This window comes from Xyrauchen texanus, chromosome 9 (assembly GCF_025860055.1).
Source record: "Xyrauchen texanus isolate HMW12.3.18 chromosome 9, RBS_HiC_50CHRs, whole genome shotgun sequence".
Lineage (NCBI taxonomy): Eukaryota > Metazoa > Chordata > Actinopteri > Cypriniformes > Catostomidae > Xyrauchen > Xyrauchen texanus.
In genome coordinates, this window is record NC_068284.1 from 29,474,007 (window position 1) to 29,493,640 (window position 19,634).

The 19,634-nt window shown below is 35.9% G+C and overlaps 2 protein-coding genes across 3 annotated transcripts in view; both read right to left on the minus strand.

Moving 5' to 3' along the window:
• Nucleotides 1-5,643, minus strand: part of LOC127649338 (RNA-binding Raly-like protein) — a 30,160-nt gene extending 24,517 nt beyond the window's left edge. For both annotated transcript variants that reach the window (XM_052134391.1, XM_052134392.1), the window contains exon 1: nucleotides 5,574-5,643. The gene's annotated coding sequence lies outside the window, so the exon portion shown is untranslated. The remainder of the gene's footprint in view (nucleotides 1-5,573) is intronic.
• A 3,314-nt stretch (nucleotides 5,644-8,957) lies between these two features.
• LOC127649778 (uncharacterized) lies at nucleotides 8,958-13,949 on the minus strand. Its single transcript, XM_052135010.1, has 4 exons — nucleotides 13,834-13,949; nucleotides 13,060-13,104; nucleotides 11,985-12,133; nucleotides 8,958-10,781 (listed from the first exon to the last, which is right to left on the minus strand). The coding sequence occupies exons 1-4, from the start codon at nucleotides 13,889-13,891 to the stop codon at nucleotides 9,450-9,452; spliced, it is 1,584 nt and encodes a 527-aa protein (XP_051990970.1). The 5' UTR covers nucleotides 13,892-13,949; the 3' UTR covers nucleotides 8,958-9,449.
• Nucleotides 13,950-19,634: the final 5,685 nt, after the last annotated feature.

Below are 19,634 nucleotides of genomic sequence, written 5' to 3' on the forward strand. Positions count from 1 at the left end.
TGACCAGGAAAGACAAAAAGTCATTTTCAGATACCTGCTCCACCTATTCACATTCTCCACCCTAAACATTACCACACACATACATTAATACATCCACAGCTAAACTGCCATACAGAAAAGATACAAAGAAGTGGTCCATCTATTGAATCCTGTAAGTATATACACTCACTGAGCACTTTATTAGGAACACTATAGTCCTGATGAAGTTCCTGATGTTATCTTCTGCTTTTGTTGCCCATCTGCCTCAAAATTCGACAGTTATGCATTCTGAAATGCTATTCTGCTCACTACAATTGTAGAGAGTGGTTATTTTCTGTCAGCTCAAACTTGTCTGACCATTCTCTGTTGAATTCTCTCATGAAGGTGTTTCCGTCCACTGAAAGTTTTTTTGATTTTGGCACTATTCTGAGTAAACTCTAGAGACTATTTTGCATGAAAATCCCAGGAGATCAGCAGGTACAGAAATACTCAAACCAGCCCATCTGGCATCAACAATCATGCCACAGTTGAAATCACTGAAATAAAAAAAAAAAATCCACATTTTGATGGATGATGTGAACATAAACTGAAGTTCCTGAAGTTCCTATCTGCATGATTTTATGCATTACACTGCTGAAACAAGATACAATTGACTGATTAGATAATCACATGAACAGGTAGGTGTATTCCTTATAAAGTGCTCAGTGATTGTATATAAAATTAGTGCACATTTTTACATCTTCCCATTACTAGTATTGTTCAGTTGTTACAAATGGACATCCTGGCTGGGTGAAGACACCAGCCAGGATGAGCTGTGAGGAGCACTACAGGGTGTGAGAATTCTGAGTGGTGTGAAGTTCACACTAAAAAAAAAAAGTTTTGAATATTAGGTTTTTCCTGTTTAACTCTTCAAGTGATAACAAAGTGTTTCTACAGGATTACCATCTGTATTCTCTGGCATGAATTAGATTTATGTAAATATAACCAATCATTCGAGAAAATTCATGGGGCTCTCAAGGGCCAACCTAACAAAAACAACGGCAGAAAAATTCAGGAGTATAGTTTAAGGAAAATAAGGCCAGGGGAATTGTTGACAGCCTAGAAAACTTGCTTTTAATCACTAGCATCTTTTACTTGTACCTTTGACCCAAACTATAAACCCAAGCTGGACAGCGGTGGGACAATTTTAAAAAGCAGAGCATCCATTTGCATATCAGATGGATCTCAGTGTAAAATTGGTGACAGTAGGTCAAAAGTGCTTCAGCTGAAGCACTGCCCCAGTTGCCAAAGCGTCCACAGAGTGGTGCCAAAAGCGAGTTGTAAAGTGAGTTGTTTAAACTATAAAAGATGTAATACACTCAATAGGAATTAATATTGTATTACTGTAATACGCCCTAACCCAAACTCAAACCCTAAACCTAACCATCAGTGGAGAGAAAATGTAATCTTAGGCAAAAAATGAAACTGCAAATCACGCTTATTATTGATGATCTGAATGCGTTTACGTTCTGGTTTCCATGGGACCAGAGCCCAAACCTCTGAGGCTGCTGATGCAAGGTGCTATCAGTAGTGCCACAGGAAAAAACACATTGTCTGACACATTTTCTGAACCCTGAATCATTTCTCCAGAAACCTTTATATCAGATCTACCATTCATTCAACAACACGCTAGAAACAAAAACATTCCTCTCTGGATTGAAGATCATCAAACTGGCACAGAGTCCATTTCATCACAGAGACAGTGAGTCAACTGCTGACTTATCCTCAGCAACACCAGTATCCTGCTCTCAATACACTTCATCATTTCTTCAGAATCACTGATGGATGAAAACCTTTTGCTTCCCTTTGCTGACAAAAACCTCTCTGCATTCTTTCAGGTTGACAGGCATTGCAGAGTTGGCATTGTGACTGGACATGATGTTTCTATTCCCTTTCAAGCCCCTTCACTTTGCCGGTTCCACTAAGCCCATGTAAAGTCTATTATGTACAGTATTCCTCATTCAAACTCACCAAAACCATCTACTCCCACACTGTGCTCTCCACTTCTCTTAGATTTCTTGGTCAGTGCTGAATGTAGAGTACATGAATACAAATTACAATGGCTGAAAGTCATTTTCATTGATTCAAATAAATGTGCCATCAAAAAGGTTCATGTTTTCCTTCTGGCATAAACAGACTTATTACATAAATGTTTTCAGTGTGTGTGTGTGTGTGTGTGTGTGTGTGTGTGTGTGTGAGCGTGTATTTATCACTTTGTGTGGACCAAATGTCCCCATAAGGATAGTAAAACCCGAAATTTTTGATCCTGTGGGGACATTTTGTCGGTCCCCATGAGGAAAACAGCTTATAAATCATACTAAATTATGTTTTTTGAAAATGTAAAAATGCAGAAAGTTTTCTGTGAGGGTTAGGTTTAGGGGTAGGGTTAGGTTTAGGGGATAGAATATAAAGTTTGTACAGTATAAAAACCATTATGTCTATGGAAAGTCCCCATAAAACATGGAAACACAACATGTGTGTGTGTGTGTGTGTATATATGTATACACACTGTAAAAATGTCTGTCATTTTTCTGTAAAAATGCTACAGAAAAAAAAGTGTAAATTGGTTAACGAGTAGTTACTGTAAAAAGCTAAAGATTTTCAAATATTTAAAATAACAATACATGTAGTTTTACAGTCAAATGTTGTAAAAAAAATACATGTTTTAGATGTAAAAAGTATGATTTTCCAGAATAATTAATGATTAAAATGTATATTATGTTTAACAAGAGAATACATTAACTTTTTATGGTAAAGTATTGTAAAATGACGGGGGAAAAACAGTAATCAGGCATTCCCAGAATTCCCTGCGTGACCCATCACATTTCATAATATTTTATGGGAATAGTTATGTTTCTTCTTATTTTTAATATAAGTTTTGTACTTTTGGGTGCTCTGTGTTATATTTGATGTAGTTTAGTTAATGTTTCTTGCATATTTTAACTATCCACTATGTACAATTGCAGTGAGCAGAATAGCATTTCGACTCAGAATGCACAACACGTCGAACCTTGAGGCGGATGGGCTACAACAGCAGAAGCATCAGGAACTTTTTTAGGGCCATAGTGTTCCTACTAAAGTGCTTAGTGAGTGTCTATCTCTACAGTTTCTTTCTCTGTTGGGTGATCCCAAATATAGTGCAAATATAACCCAATCAGCTGCAGTTGACGAGAGACCAAGTGCAGTCATTGCTTGGAAGAGCCAATAAAGGGTCAAATAAAGGTTTGGAACTCCATTCACTATTACAAGAATAGTAATTATTGCGCCGTCCATGATGCTGAAATAGATCTGAATCCGAGATTCAATAATAATTTAGTCATCACAGATAATAATAAAATCTATTGACATACTGTAACTGATAATTATGAGAACAAGATAAACAATATCCAAATGTTACTGTGGAAAGCTAACTCAGAATGGATATATTTTTAAAATCAGTAATAACTATAAATGTTACTTTTTATAGTTGTTGCATTCCTCGAAAACATCCAAGGACAAGCTCACATGATATAAGTGACTAAATACTTTGAACAGGCCAAAACATTTTGTAAATATTAAGACTTTGTAAATAAGTAATGATTTAATTACTATTAAATGGGTTGTAGGCTTTTGTAAATAAGTAATGATTTAATTACTGTTAAATGGGTTGTAGGCTGTCATTACTATTACAGTTCTTTGTGGCACGCAATTAAATGAAGTCCCTGAGGTCTATGGACAATGATGTTACAATCTGAGTAGTATCAGACTCCATTTAACTATTCACCAGAGAAATTAATGTGCAATTGAGCATTGTAAGTTGAGGAAACCAGACAGTAAAGTTACTTTGGTGTGACACCTAATAGGCAGTGTTTCTGAAGTAAATGACAAAATTGTCACCCTCCAACTCACATTATTTCTCAATTAAACTAGAGAGAAGAAGTTACAAGCATCTACAACTCAGAGTGACATCACACTTTGAGGGAACAGAGATGTCCTGCATATGAGTTAATGTAATACATCTCTGTTGAGAAATAGATATTTCGATCTATTTGGTCTTTTGTCCACTGTTAATTGGTTGCATAAAGGAACATTCGTTTATCGTCAATATCTGTATTCAATGGTCAAAGCAGAAAGTGATGTTTCAGCTCTGAAGAAGACTCAGGAATTCTGTCCAGGTATCTTTTGGAAGATACTCAGGTCCCTCCTAGAATTCCAAATGAGAGATAAGCCATACTTGGGGAAAGGATATTTCATGGCTGGCTTCCCCCATCTGTCTCTTGACTGACACAGTCTGAATAGTAAATCTTTTTCAGAACAACATACATCTTCCTCACTATCATTCTCAAACCCAAGAAGAGCAATATTGATTAAAGAAAATTGTTTTGCAAGAAGACTGGGGGCATCTTGAGGATACAGGCTGATAATTATGCACCAGGCCCATGGCATTGCTTACACAAAAGGAATCGAAGAATGATGTTGTCTAGGAATATAAACTTTTATCATGAAGTTTCAGCTCTGAAGAAGACTCAGGAAGAATTATTGCAGTGAACTGAATAAAATTAAAGATAATGTATTATGATGATATAGCCTAACGTAAAAACTCAAGCGATAGACTGAGAAATTTCACTGGGACAAAGCAGCTTGCAAACAACTGTCAGTCTCATTCTCAGCACCCCCTCAAAAACATTTTTACATGATTTTAGACTATACAGCGTTTAAGGAACCTTATTCTGAGCCAAATTTGATATTTGAAGGGACTGAAAACGAGGCTGTGAGGGACTTGCAGTCTCTTCAATGGATTGTATTGTTGTATTTATAAATTCGTGTTGATCGTAACTGAAAAAACGTAGCCTAACTGAAAAAAAACATTTTTAAATATAATAATAGGCTATATAAAAATCAGTAGAATACAAAAACTCCAGAAATCACGAGTTGTGGCAATTAAACTTTATACAGTGCATGCCATTGAAGATACAGTAAGTTTATTCCTCGCAGCTTTCATTCCCGTCAAAAAATCGAATTTGGTCTATTATGTCAAGTCCGTTCAAGACATTATTGCAAGTGTGTGTGCAGTTAACGAGACTGAGACAGTCGTAAAATCTCATCGAAAGCTTATTATTGCAGCCTACTTGTGTATTCTGTAACTATCTTATATGCTACCACTGTATATTTGGTCAAAACTAAGACAAATTTACCTTAAAGGGAAATTGTTTAATATTGAGGTATTTTTTTTTTTTTGGTAATTATACAGGCTAATATAATTCAGGCATGCAATGGAATTTAGTCTAGCAAGTGCTTGAAACTTCGGAATCAACTGCGGTGAAAATAAATAAATATTTTTACATAGGCCTACTCATAAAAGACGTCATTCTTAGTGCGAAATTAACACGACGTCAACCGTATCTTTTAAAATACACCAAACGGATTAACAAGTAGCGGGCAAGTCTTAAAAACACTTTATATACACACAGTATTTATTGTCTAAAATTGCGACATTTTCATAACAGCGTAAAAAACTCATTATGACAACGATTAAAAGAGACGAGAAAGACAGATTATACACAGGAGCTACTTACCAATCAAAGAGTCTTTAAGCATCAAATCATGAGATGGTGAGCAAGTGCAGAATGCCTCCTGCGCTTCTCGATCGCTCAAATCTCTCCCTCCGACTGGATCATGTGACAGGAGACTGCTGCCCGCGTTATCATCCACGTGCTGGATCCATTCATTCACAGCTGAGATACTTATAACCAAAGGCTTTATGTCTAAACTCTCTAATCTGATTAGGCTAGAAATCTATTTATTATCAGCTACAGATGATATAGACAGATATCTATCTATCTATCTATCTATCTATCTATCTATCTATCTATCTATCTATCTATCTATCTATCTATCTATCTATCTATCTATCTATCTATCTATCTATCTATCTGTCTATCTGTCTGTCTGTCTGTCTGTCTGTCTGTCTGTCTGTCTGTCTGTCTGTCTGTCTGTCCAGCCATCTATCTGTCTATCTATATAATTAAAAACAAATATAATATCATAATCAAAAAGCAATTCAAAAAGAGCCATGTGAAAATGACTGACCTTTCATTACAAAAGCCCATCACTTATCACAGGAATCTGCAAACCTATCATAAATCCCAAGTAGTTACATAATATTAGAATGATTAGTTTTAATTTAAGTATATAATATATGATGTCTATTATATATATGTAAGTCATCACATTATGTCAAATTTACATTTTGTTCTCTTTTATAAAATCTCTCTCCTACTGTAATCGATCCTTGCAATTCTCTGTTTGAGATGTGGATGACAAGCTGTAGGTCATTGTTCTCAACATGACTGTAAAAATGTAGGATTCAGCCACCATTCTGGATAATTAAACTTTTGTTTCACTGCCCTACAGTAGTGTTACACTTTCTGGTGGAATCTCTCTACACCTTACTGTAATGTTCCCAATGTTTGAATGCATTCCCATATAACTTAAACATTCAGATATTTTCTTATGTATATATAGTATAAACCTGATTTAGTTACTGGACTTCAGAAAATCAGGATGTTATTTTTCCATATCCAAAACAAGTCTCTGATTCAATAGAGACTACATATGTTGCAGTGATTCCGACTATCTAGCTTTTTACAGATTCTAAAGGAGCAACAAGGGCAAGACCATAACCTTATCTTAAATTAAATCTTAGAGAATAACCTGAAGCGTACCAGACAACTCCATCTGAACCAACAGTTCAAAATGTTCCTCATGGGTTGTCAAGCATGCACTTTTAAATCTTGACTGTTGCACTGTGACATCACATGCTTCAGAGCCTACATGAGCAACTTGGATCTTCTTATGTACCACAGTGTTGACAATCTTCACTCCTTCTCCATAAGCACAACAATATTTTATTATGCTGTAACTCAACTTGAGGAATTTGTCTTTAGATAAATATCAGTGTTTTATAAGTATACACACTTAAATTGCATTTTTGCTTAAATGCAAATTTTGTACTTCAAAACTCATTACATAAAACAGTAAAAAATGTAAGTGTTTGGAAGAGTCACAGCATGTCACCCACAATTCATGTAAGTGGGCTGTCTCCCCCATTCTGTAAGGTTAGGGCTACCTTCAGCGTATTAACCAACTTAGCCAACTGGACAGTTTTAAGGACTGAAGATTTATGACTGTTAGCCAGTTTTAAGGTGGAAGCAACATCTGTTCTTAAAATCACTGTCAGGCAGTGCTTCTTCAGGGCCAAACATTAGTCATAAGTCAAAGTCAAGGTTTCATTTGTCAAATGTGCAACAGTTCTGCAACCAGCATTAACCTACTTGTTAAAAATGAAGTGCATTGATCATCAAGCTCATCGTTAAAATAAACATTAAATTAAAAAGATATATAAAAAACATAATGTAAAAAATCATAATGGAATGTAATTACAGTTCTACCCAACTGCCAATTGAAAAAAATCACATCACATCACTGTAGCTGTTTGTCATGACCACTGTTGTGTAAGTAACTCAGAACAAGCTATCCACAACAAATTACTAATTACTTCTATCAAATTGAATTCAAATGACCTTACCAACAAATTAAATGCATTATAAATTACTTAAAATGTAAGTTATTTCTAAAACACTTCACACAGAAAATAATGTCTGTATATATATATATATATATATATATATATATATATATATATATATATATATATATATATACACATTTAAAAAAAATGTTTTTTAAACAAACTCACTGACAGTGACCGCATTAAAATGAGAGAATCTGCACAGCACACAGGACTATACAGCTAATTACTGTTTGCTTATGCAGAGGACATATTTACCCTCATTACCATTCAGAGCCCTTTCCCATCCACTTAATGACATTCAGCTGGTCCCCCAGGTATGTTGGCCATGTAGAGGTGCAGTCAGCACAAACCAGACTCATGCTGACTGAGGCATTAAGACACAGTTCAAAGTCTCATAGTCTATGCTATATCTCTTCTCTAAGTCAACCTCAGACCTGTTAGAATACAAGACACGAGCCACTACAGAAATGCCCATATTGCTGAGTCTGCACATGAGTTACATCTCCACTGATTTCTGGTATTCTTACATTCTGTAAGTTAACTGTCAGAATGAAATGTGTCAATAATATCTGTAGTGTATGGTGGTGAGATAGATTATCCAAGCACTACATTTTTAGTGCTTCATCTGTTCTCTCTTTACAAGTTAATACAGATGTGTCCACTGAAAGATCCTGTAAGAATGGAATATTGTCAATGTAACCCTAGCGATTCATGTATATTTCAATATGTTCTCTGCAGCCTGAATAGTCATTTGTGTTACTGTATTGGCATGCCTTGTTCTTTTAAAACTTTCATCACATGCACCCACTTTCAGCTACTTGTGAAACTGATCTTTCTGCTGTTACATTTGTAAAAAAAAATTAATCTGCCTTATCTTTAATTTTCCAGTTAAGCTCATTCATGTTTCTACATTTGTCCATGCTGTTTAAATTAAATGACTTTGTTTTCAACACAAAATCACAGAATGATTTTTTTAATGTTTGTAGTGGATAGAAAGTTATTTTTTAAATATTTGTATTGCTACATCTTTAAAGTCCTAAGCAACAGAATGTCTCAACTTGGATTCTGCAGTTGCTCATTGTATCATTCAGATAATGCAATGCTTCCATATTGATGAGCCAGTGCATCATGTCTTGTATGATGTCATCCTTCATGCAAATTTATAGCCATTAATACACGTATCATGAAAGTGTCATGTGTCATCTCATGTCATGTCATGTCATGTCATACAGTTCTTATTATGCAAGCAGTTTAGAAGAACATTTTTAAATGCATATGCATATTTGCATATTTTTTAAAAGCAAATTGCATTCACTGAAGTAAACTCTAAAAACACCAAACTTCTAATTTCAAGTCCTTTATTTCTTTTTAGATTTGAAGAAATGAAGCATAAAATGCAGAGGTAAACAAACAAGAGAGAGCGGCATTGTTCATACCAGTGGTAGAGTGTTAGAAACTACATTAAATATATATAAAATTATCATATAACAAATCAAAAGTAAAGTGACATACAATATGGAAAAATAGTTTACTTAGAAGTAGTGCCCTAGTACCCTAACCCTACTCTATAAAATACATAAATACATAGATTGCTTCACATTACCATCAATAGTACCCCTAAATCTAATGAATCCCACAGGTTTCCCAATATGACATATCACAGACAGAATGAAACTATCTCTAAAGACATAAAACCTCTTCAGCACAAAAATGATTCTTCTATTGTGTGATACTGAGTTGCTTCTCTTGCACAGCTTTGATTTCAGTCTTTGTGACCAAGTGGTTCTCCTATCAGCTGTGTGTTTGCACATGTTTGTATTTGTTCTCATCCAGTTTCTACAAGGGATGGTTTCTTTTCTCATTTCTTGTAGCCACCCATATATCCTCTCAGGAAGTCTTCAAATTGTGGAACTGGATACTCAGGAGCCACATGTTCAGGAATAGGGTTGCCATGATATTGTTCCTGCTGGGCTGGCTCATCTTTGTGTTCCTCAGCTGCAGGTTCTGCTTTGCGCAGGCGGCAGTTGTAATCAATTTCTGGGTCACAGTCAGGGTGGGGTTCAATGATGCCATCTTTCATTGTCTTAGCTGCCTCTGCTGCAGTGGACGGCTGTGCGGCAAACTTACCACAGCTGGGGTCGTAAGGGTGGCAGCCTGGTTTATAATTGGCAGCACTGGCCTTCATGTCCTTCTTCTCCACTGGGGTGCAGTCCTTATCATAGAACATGTAACAGTCATAGCCTTCTTTGGTCTTCCCATGAACACCCAGTCGGTGGCGGGTCTGAAACTCTGGGAGTAGTGGAGGGGGTTTCCTGAGAGCAGCATCTCCACCTATCAGACAATAAGGATCATAGCGAGGATCGCAAGCCAGGTTGAGTGGTGCTGGCTCATCTTTTGGAGTGTACTCTAAGACAGGCTTAGTGATTTCAGATAGCTTGGATGCTGTAAGAGGGTTGCAGCCCTTATCAAACAATGGGTTACAATACTTCTCTTTAGGGGCCTCTGCACTCTCAGCAGTTTGGGCTGCAGGTGCTACATTGGTCACACAGAGCGGGTCAATGGCAGGGTTACAGGTAGGGTACAGGTGATACAGACCTGAAGGTGCTTTTGCAACCAGCTTGGGCCGGCAGTAAGGATCTTTGGTAGGATCACAGCCAAGGTGAGCATAAGAGGGCAGCGCACCAAGAGAAGGCTTGTAGCCATAAGCAGCACGCAGGTGGTACTGTAGACACTCTGTATCTGAAGGGTTGCAGATACGCAACAGCTCCGCCCTCTTCTCAGCTGACAGGAAAGGCTCCAGGACAGGAGCGTAGTAGTAGTGGGGGCCTGGTGGGGTCCTCAGAGGCATGGGGAGCAGAGGGGCCAAGATTGGATGAGGGACTTTTGCTGGGGCTGGTCCTGGAGCAGGCGATGGCTCCTCTTCTGCAGCTTTTGGTCGAACAGCATAGATGCAGTAGGGGTCGAGGTATGGGTTGCACACTGTCACCGTAGCTTGTTTCACAGGTAAGGGCATTACAAACTTAGCTTTGGGTTTGCTGGTGGATTCTGCAATGCAGTCTGGGTCATCAGAGTTGGCACAGGCTTTGTAAATTTCACTCAAGTGAGTCAGGTAATGGTTGTAAGAGCGGCCCTCTTCAACTCTGTGCTTATTCTGCAGGTAAGCGAGGTAAATGCGATCCATGTCTTCAACCTGTGGAAACAATTGCACAGAAAAAATAGCCCAATCTGTAAATGATTTACTTGAACTCCTTTAAAAGGAACAGTTTACCCATTTACTCAACTGTATGTCGTCTCAAACTCATATGACTTACTTTCTTCCGTGGAACACAAACAAAGATATTTTTATGAATATATGAGGTGTTTTGGTCCATACAATGCAAGTGAATGGTGACCAAAATGTCATGCTCCAAAAAGGACAAAAAGGCTACATAAAGGTAATCCATACGAATCCAGTGGTTTAATCAATGTCTTCAGAAGTGATAAAATACATAATTGTAGAGAAAAGACCAAATTATAACTGTAAATCTTGACATCGGTAGTCATCTTGGTGATCATGAATTCAAGCTCGATTATACTTCCTAGCTCCATCTAGCACTCTGTGCATGCATCAACCTCTAGGAAGCGTAATTTAACTTGAAATCATGATAGTGTCTAAAGACTGCAACGGCAAGTTGTACAGTGAAAAAGGAGTTACATTTTGGTCTGTTCTCATACAAAATGATAGGATCACTTCAGAAGAAAGATTAAACCACAAGAGTTTTATAAATTAAGCTGCCTTTATATCCTTTATGGAGCTTGAAAATTTGGTCTCCATTCACTTGTATTGGCAAACAGACATCAAATAATTTGTGTGAGTTTGAGACAACAGAAAGGTGAGTAAATGATACGATATTAAAATGTTTAGGTAAACTATTGTATAGCAATGTTATAAGCATGTTGGGTGTAATCTAAATACAAAGTTACTAATTACTGTAATCTAATTACTTTTAGTATAAAAAGTAGTGTAGTGCATTACATTTTTAATTATTGTAATCAGAATTATTGTAATCAGATGTAATTAAGTTCATTACGTTTAATACACACATTTCTAAACTAAAATTTAATTTATAAAATACACATCAAATCTGTTTGACGTTACTTACTTTAGAAAACAATTAGGAATGTGCTAACTTTTTCGAAGTAGTTATCAGTAAAGTCTGCAATTTTGGAGTAGTAATTAGTCATTTCTATCCATATTTTTTACCCATATATTTTCCTTACCCAACACTGATTAAAAGGTATTATTATTACACAAATCTGCACAAAGACAGACAAAATTTGCAAGTCACACAAAGAGTGTGACCATGGCTCCCTTCAACATCCTCTATATTTGCTAATGTTTGAGGCCACTCACTCTTTCCTGATTGTTGGTCTCCATGTAGTATTTATACCAGCCCCAGAAATCAGGCAGATGTCTGTAGTTGGCAATGTTCCTCCTATTGCGGACCAGTTTCTTCAATGCTGATTTGTTGTCTGACTTCTCCTCAGGAGCAGCCTCAGTAACTGAACCAATACATGACAAAAGTGAGGCATCGATATATGGAGCCCATCACCACCTTAACCCAAAATCCATTGTGAAAGAAATGCTTGCTGACAGCCTTGACATTCTATTTAAAAAATATTGCTTGTCTCGCTATATGAATACTCTATTGAGAAGGTTGAGCCTGTTTCTGAGAGCGCATTGCGCTACCCTGTGGTTCAATACCTGAAACAGCTAGTCATAAATCATTCTCCACTGTCAATAAAAATGAGTGGTACTTGCTTTTCATACAGTATGTTAAAGAAAAGAATTGGCAGCCCTAACTCTTGTAAGCAAATCATTTTTGCTCGTTCATAAATGACAAAATGTTTAATGAATCAGTTGAATCAATGATTCAATTATGACTCACTCAGAACACAAAAAGCTGCTCATTTGTTGCCACCTACTGGCATAAAAAGTGACTGAACAAAATCAGTGAATTAATCATTTTGTTGAAAAGATTCAAAAGACTCAAATCACTGGGTGGGATAAATCAAAATCAGAGCACAATAACTGTATGATTGAAAAAAGAGGAAAATGATTGCATCAATGCGAGTGTCAGTGTGGTAATTCTATTATGTAGAGTGGAAGTTACACAATGGTCCCTTAACTTGGTAAGGAACTTCAGGGTTTTATGCCATGTACGTGTGTCACAGTCCATAACTATGATGTGTAAAAGTTATTTAAATATATAACCAAAAATGTCATTAAGAAGTAGGAGGTTCCATTTTCGACTTGGGATCATGATAGAGAACAATTTAATACTATTTACCACTCAATAGTGCTGCCCTGATGCTGGCATTTGTTAAATATGCAGCACAATGATTCATGTTTATTGGCCATTATCTCACACTCAAGCTTTGATAAGGGTGCTATTCATTATTAATTATACAAAAAAAGGCCAACTCACCATCCTCTTCTCCATGGTTCCCTACAGGACCAGCACTCAGAAAGTCTGTGACAGACATTAACAAAAAAGAAACATGAATTGTAGAAACCAAATGTCACACTGCTCAAATGAAGAAAAATTTCATCCAACTTATGTGCCCCCTAAGTGCACAACAGGAACTTGTGGAGCCTGTACCTAATTATGCTTATTACCATTTCATATTTTCTCTCTGAGCATTCTAAGTGCTTTGTAAAATGGGGCTTAAACTTCCGGGACCCCCTGCAGGTCTACCTGTTAAACTACAAAGAGGTTGGGCAAATAGACTAGAGGCTGCTGCTGCTGCTGCTGCTGCTGCTGTAATTAACACACTGCTGTAAAATAAAATAAAGGATGTCAAATGGTATGTACATGTAACATTATTTGTGTCATATATCTGCACTTCCATCTGGTCTCTTTAGATGTTTATGGCTCATGGAAAAAAAATTACAGTCGGCTAATCATTGCAAAGGTTGTGCCTCCTGTTTCTCTTTGGAACAAGGCTTCACTGTCTGAAAGAAATCACTTCACAAAATGGTTCACAGAAGTTCTCTTATAAGAATAATGCACATTATTATATAAGGAACAATGTTCCTTAGTTGTATTTGGGTTTTTAGAGAAAGAAAATACTTTGAAGATGCTTCAGTTATATAATCAAAGGAGCATTATTTGTCTCAGAGCTTGTTTAAATTAGGATCCTCATCTTCAAAATATTCAAGAGAACAAAATATTGCGTTTTTGATAAAAGTTGGTTCTTACCTGGCATAAAGAGAGTTGCAAGAGCAATTCCACTTATAATAAGTGTAAGTCTGGCCATTTTTCTTCTTTAATCAATTCCTAAAATCAACACCAACAAATCAATATTCATTAAATCTGGTGAGCCACTTAAGTCAGCTGTATAATCCAAAACAATTTACTTGCAAACCCAGGGCACAGCAACTACACTCAAATCCATCAGTTCTCATTGTAGTGGTCTATGTTCCCTTTTTGAACATCTGACATGTTACACATTACATCAGAACTATAGTTTTGATCAGCAAGTACCGACTCCAATAATGCGTGACTAATTTTTACTTTTTACCATGAATGATTTGTTTCTATTTACTGCTTGGACTGTAATTCACATTTAAATTAATCTTATTCAAATAGAATATGCAAAAAGTATTTTTTTCTACTAATTGTGAACAATTGTTTACTTTTTAAAACAATAGTTTACATTTAAATATTTGTCAGATGCTTTTATCCAAAGTTACTTACAGTGCACTTATTACAGGGACAATTCCCCCGGAGCAACCTGGAGTTAAGTGCCTTCCTCAAGGACACAATGGTGGTGGCTACAGTGATTGAACCGGCAACCTTCTGCTTACCAGTTCTGTGCATTAGCCCACCACTCCTAGTTACCACTCTATAGTTACTACTTTTGGTTTCTTTTTTCCTTTTTCCAGTTCCTTTTTATAGGTCTAGATACCTTACATGTCTTGCATCATATGATGTGAAAATGAAACAATAAAAAAAGTAAAAAATATCTTTATTTGATGTGTTTTCTAACGACAACAAAGGTGTTGTGAAAAATACAACTGATATGATAAGCAAACATTCCCATAACAAGATCATTTTATGTTGGTTTTAAGTTTTCATATGTAAACAGTATATAAGCTTTCAGCACCAACCAATTGGATGACAAAAAGGATCACGTCATAAGCACTTACCTGTTTTTTATCAGAAATGTTTTAAGTCACCAAGTTGCTGGTGGGCTTGAAGGGGCGTAGTTAAGTCCTTTCACAGCCTCTGCACTCCCCATGCAAACCCCTCTGAGGTGCTGCTGTGGCGGGCAACATTTTTAAGGAGCTCCATGATCATTAAGAAAAAAAAGGCATGTCTTATGTCAGGGGCCTTTCTGTTTCCCTTTTTGGGATTGGCTCTTGCAAAGTTAGCTCATTGACCAATGAAAGTCCTGTAATTAGGAGGAATAGAAGCAAGATCCAACTTGGTAGAGGGAGCCAGAGGGATGCAAAGAAAAATGAAAAACTTTTTACTGTTGGATGAATGGTGTGTCACATCTACCACTGAGCCATAAACGTGTCATAAAACCTACAGAACATAACTGAAAATTGGGTACTTTTCCCATTCTAGCTCACAAATAATGAATTTATTTATTTATTTATTCATTATTCTGAATTCTGCATGCATGCTTTGCTCCGTATTATGAAGATTTAGCTGTTTTTATTCACACAGTTTTTATTCACACAGCTTGAAAATAGTCTATTCATCATTAATGTTTTTAAATTATTATTGGGCTTATATTAAAATATCTTTGGTTTGTTTGAGTTTTTTTTTTTTTTTTCAAATCTAGTGTTGGGTGTAATCTAATGACAAAGTAATGAATTACTGTAATCTATTTACAGTTTAGTACAAAAAGCATTTAAATCGCATTACTTATAGTAGTCATTACATTTCAAATTCTTGTAATCAGATTACAGTTACTGACTTTCAAATAAGTTAATTAATTTAAAATAATTTAATTGGGTTACAAATATTTTCAAAACAATATTATATACTATATGGTAAATTCATGTAAAACATTAATTAATAAGTATTTCTTTGTCTTTGCATTTTGTGACAGCTGAAGGGTGTGCACGTCCTAATAAATCAGTGAACAAGAAAGAAATGTTTCATTCCTTGAGCAGAAAAATAAAATCTTTTTTGTGAAAAGGGTTTTAGTAAGTAACTTAAAAGTAATTAGTAATGTCATTACATATTCAATTAGGTAATCATTCAGTAATATGATTACAATTTTAGATTAGTAATTAGTCATTTGTAGTGAATACGTTTTTGAGTAAATTACCCGACACTGATTACAACGAGAATTGTTCAGTGTTTTGAAGCAAATTGGTCACATAATTCGTAATTCAGTCAGTGAAACTGACAGAAAGTCAACACACATCAGAGATTCCCTCAGATTATGCATTATTTTTTAAACATCTTTTTGACATACTTACTAACCTTTAAAGAGTTTTTTTTTTTTTTCATTCTTGTTAATGGAAGAGATGCTAGCCTGATGTCTTTCATTATTTACAGTGAAGTAAAAAACGAGTTCTTCTGAGCTAATTAAAAAACAGACTCCTGCTGTAAAAAAAGAAAAAATCTCAACAACAAGCAGATTCCTGTTAGCAGCTCTCCAAAGGTGTTATCTGTCAGTTTCTTCACACTCACTAAAAAAAGATCCTACAGGAAAAGCTGTCCAATGTATGCCATGTCTGAAACGTATAGCAGCTGAAGGCCAGAGTGTAACAGGACACTATAAAAGATCAGGGTCAGGATAACTATCTGAGATTACTGCCTTTTTTCTTTTCTTTTTTGCCAGTCTATCATAACTGTCATATGCACAGACCATTTAGGTTAAAATGTGTTCCTTCTCACAATATATGGCAAAAATACTTGAATAAAAGCTAAAGCTACAGATAAATAAGAGCCTTTTTTAATGCAGAAGTGACATGCATAGATGCAATGCAACTCATGTATAATGCATATATTTGAGAAAATGTTACGTAATAGCGTCCACTAAGATCCATTCATCATATGTCATGAAAACGGGATGGCCGGATCAGCACGTCTACTGTTACACATATAATTAAACTTCAGACTTGCTGCAAACAGGTGTTTTACATAGCACATAAACCTGCAATCCAACCTGGAAGCAGCTGAGCACACAAACATGATATGGCCTCATAATTTCAAAATACCACATGTAGAAGAATGTGAGGTTCTCCCAGAATTTTGGAACACCTGGCGCTGGAGAAGGCATTTAAAAATCATGTAGAAGCCAAAAGACCCTTTGCCCTTTGCTGCGGGTATTTTGTTTGAATTAAACCGTGAAAGCACATACAAATATACCTCTTATTTGTTCAGATTTAGAAATGTATTTTTGTATCTGTGTGGCACTCCCATTTTAACACTGTATGACAAAAAATAATCAAACGATACATCATGAGAACATAATTGCTGTCTAATATTATTAGAATATCAATAAATACAGAGAAAATAACAGCTATCTTTAATTTACCAACATTTGTTCATGAAATCTAAAGCAAATGTCCATTTATGTTTCAACTTTTGCTTTCACAAATGCATGCCAAATGTGAGTAATGTTACTATTTTTCATGAGATTTACTAGTGTAACTTTTTTTTTTTTTTTTTTTTTTTTTTTGCTGTAATGCTTATGGCGCAGTGTGGCAGGAAGGTCAATGTGATAAAACTTCTGCTTTTTAACTCCCTATTTGTACAGTCACCTGCTTGTCTCTGTAGGAATTACAAGATTTGAGACAAGCTAGTTTTTACATCTTCCAGGCCTTAAAAGGTAGAGCTCTATTCCATTCAAACAAAAGTATGTAGTGAGGTTTACTTAAATAAGAAAAACTAGGAAACAATTTCCACACAGAAACTGCATGTAAATTTAACAGACCATGTTTTCAAGTGAAGGCTTGAAATACCCTGCAATACCCTGTTTCAAGTCAATTTTACTCACATTTTGTTTGTACATTTTACTCAAGCAATGTAGCACTTAATTAAGTCATGCTTGTCAATGTATACTGGCATTTCAGAGCTGTGCATGCAGACTTAAACACTGGGTGCATAAAACACGATGACAGTAACAATCAACAGATCATTTATTTAAATTTTTTTATCTTAACCTAGCTTCCATCCATCCATCGTCAGCTCCATCCATCCATCGTCAACCGCTTATCCTGTGTACAGGGTCACGGGGGGCTGGAGCCTATCCCAGCTAACATTGGGCGAAAGGCGGGGGACACCCTGGACAGGTCGCCAGTCCATCGCAGGGACTGCACACACATCCACATCTAGGGCAATTTTTTTTTGGAGACACCAATTAACCTAGCCTGCATGTCTTTTGGATGGTGGGAGGAAGCCGGAGTACCCAGAGAGAACCCACACAGACACAGGGAGAACATGCAAACTCCACACAGAAAGGCCGGGGCAACCAGGGTTTGAACCCACGACCTTCTTGCTGACAGTGCTAACCGCTGCACCACCGTGCCGCCCCTACCTAGCTTCCAAAGTTAAGTAAAATCTACATATTGTATTTTCTTGTTTTTCTAATTTAGGATTCAAACATGATGACACATTGTAAAGATAACAAACATTCATAATATTTACTTATAAGCTAGAGCATTCATTTTTACATGTTTGAATTGAGTACAAATGTAGAATGTACTTAATATTTTCTAGTTTACTTAAATTAACTTATTCAATGTAGAAAGTACATACTCTTTCTACAATATTTACTTCACCACAAAATCATTTTTCTAGAGTGTCCATGAATGGTTTTCATTAAATGCTGGCTCAGAAAACCAACACTTTTATAAAATAACTATATTTCTGTATTGTGTCTCCAAAGCAACAGCACAAGGTTTGACAACAATGACATCTCATTGAAAACTAAAGGCCACTGTCAAAAGAAGTCATGCTTGTTTTTATGTTTAAAAAAGACTGGTTAAACAGATTCATTGTGTATGACACCATGTAATTCAAAAGCCTGTCTTGCAAAAAGCAACATACATATTTCTACATATACAGTATACATGATTTTTACATGTACATTTTTCAACATTATGATCTCTCTGTGGGAGTGCTCATAAAAAAATATGAAGCTAAAAATGTCTCTTCTTTATTTGTGACATGAATCAAAGCTCATATTATGGAACATAGCACTGTCAAAACACTTCACTATTAAAACCGCTGTTTTATGCAAGGTATTCTTCAATATTTACAAGAGAGTCTCATGTCAAAGCCGATATTACATTTACAGATCATTATACCTAAGCTACTTAGCTTAGAAAGGTTCGAGATTGTTTGTTATGTCTTTGATTTAAAAAATCATAAAACAGAAGGGTCTTCAGCTGTCTTGTTGTGAAGTAAATATTTGTCTTCATGTCTTTCTCTTATTAAAGGGATATTTCACCCAAAAAATAAATATCTCTCATCATTTACTCACTCTCATGCTATCCAAGATGTGTAGACTTACTTTCTTCAACAGAACACAAGATTTTTAGAAGAATATCTCCACATTGTAGGTCCATACAATGCAGGTGAATGGTGACCAGATATTTCACGCCCCCAAAGTCACATAAAAGCAGCATAAAAGTAATCCATAAGACTCGAGTGGATAAATCTATGTCATCTGAAGCGATACAATCACTTTGGGTGAGAAACAGATCAATAGTTCAATCCTTTTTTACTACAAGAGCTGAGATATTCTTCTACAAATTTTGAGATTGCATGAGGGTGAGACAATTATGAAAGATTTGTCATTTTTGGGGGAGCTATCCCTTTAAGTATCAAGACTATTCAGATTAAATGAATGTGTGGCAAATTATTTTTTATTGGCTTGTCTGATTTTTATTTTGGCCCCAAGTCACATATCACACCACATTAAACAACTCACTCCATAAAGAGATGGAATGGTAGTAAAACATCTCCTGCTGAGGTTGAACCTTTAAAGGACCACCAGATGCCTAATCATGGAAGAGTTTATTTTTAGT

Excerpts from the sequence above, each read along its gene's own strand:
- LOC127649778 (XM_052135010.1), bottom strand. The coding sequence starts at position 13,891 with ATGGCCAGACTTACACTTATTATAAGTGGAATTGCTCTTGCAACTCTC. Across the intron at positions 13,105-13,833 it reads TGCAACTCTCTTTATGCCAG|ACTTTCTGAGTGCTGGTCCT; the intron begins GTAAGAACCAAC and ends TGTCTGTCACAG. Across the intron at positions 10,782-11,984 it reads AGACCAACAATCAGGAAAGA|GTTGAAGACATGGATCGCAT; the intron begins GTGAGTGGCCTC and ends TTGTTTCCACAG.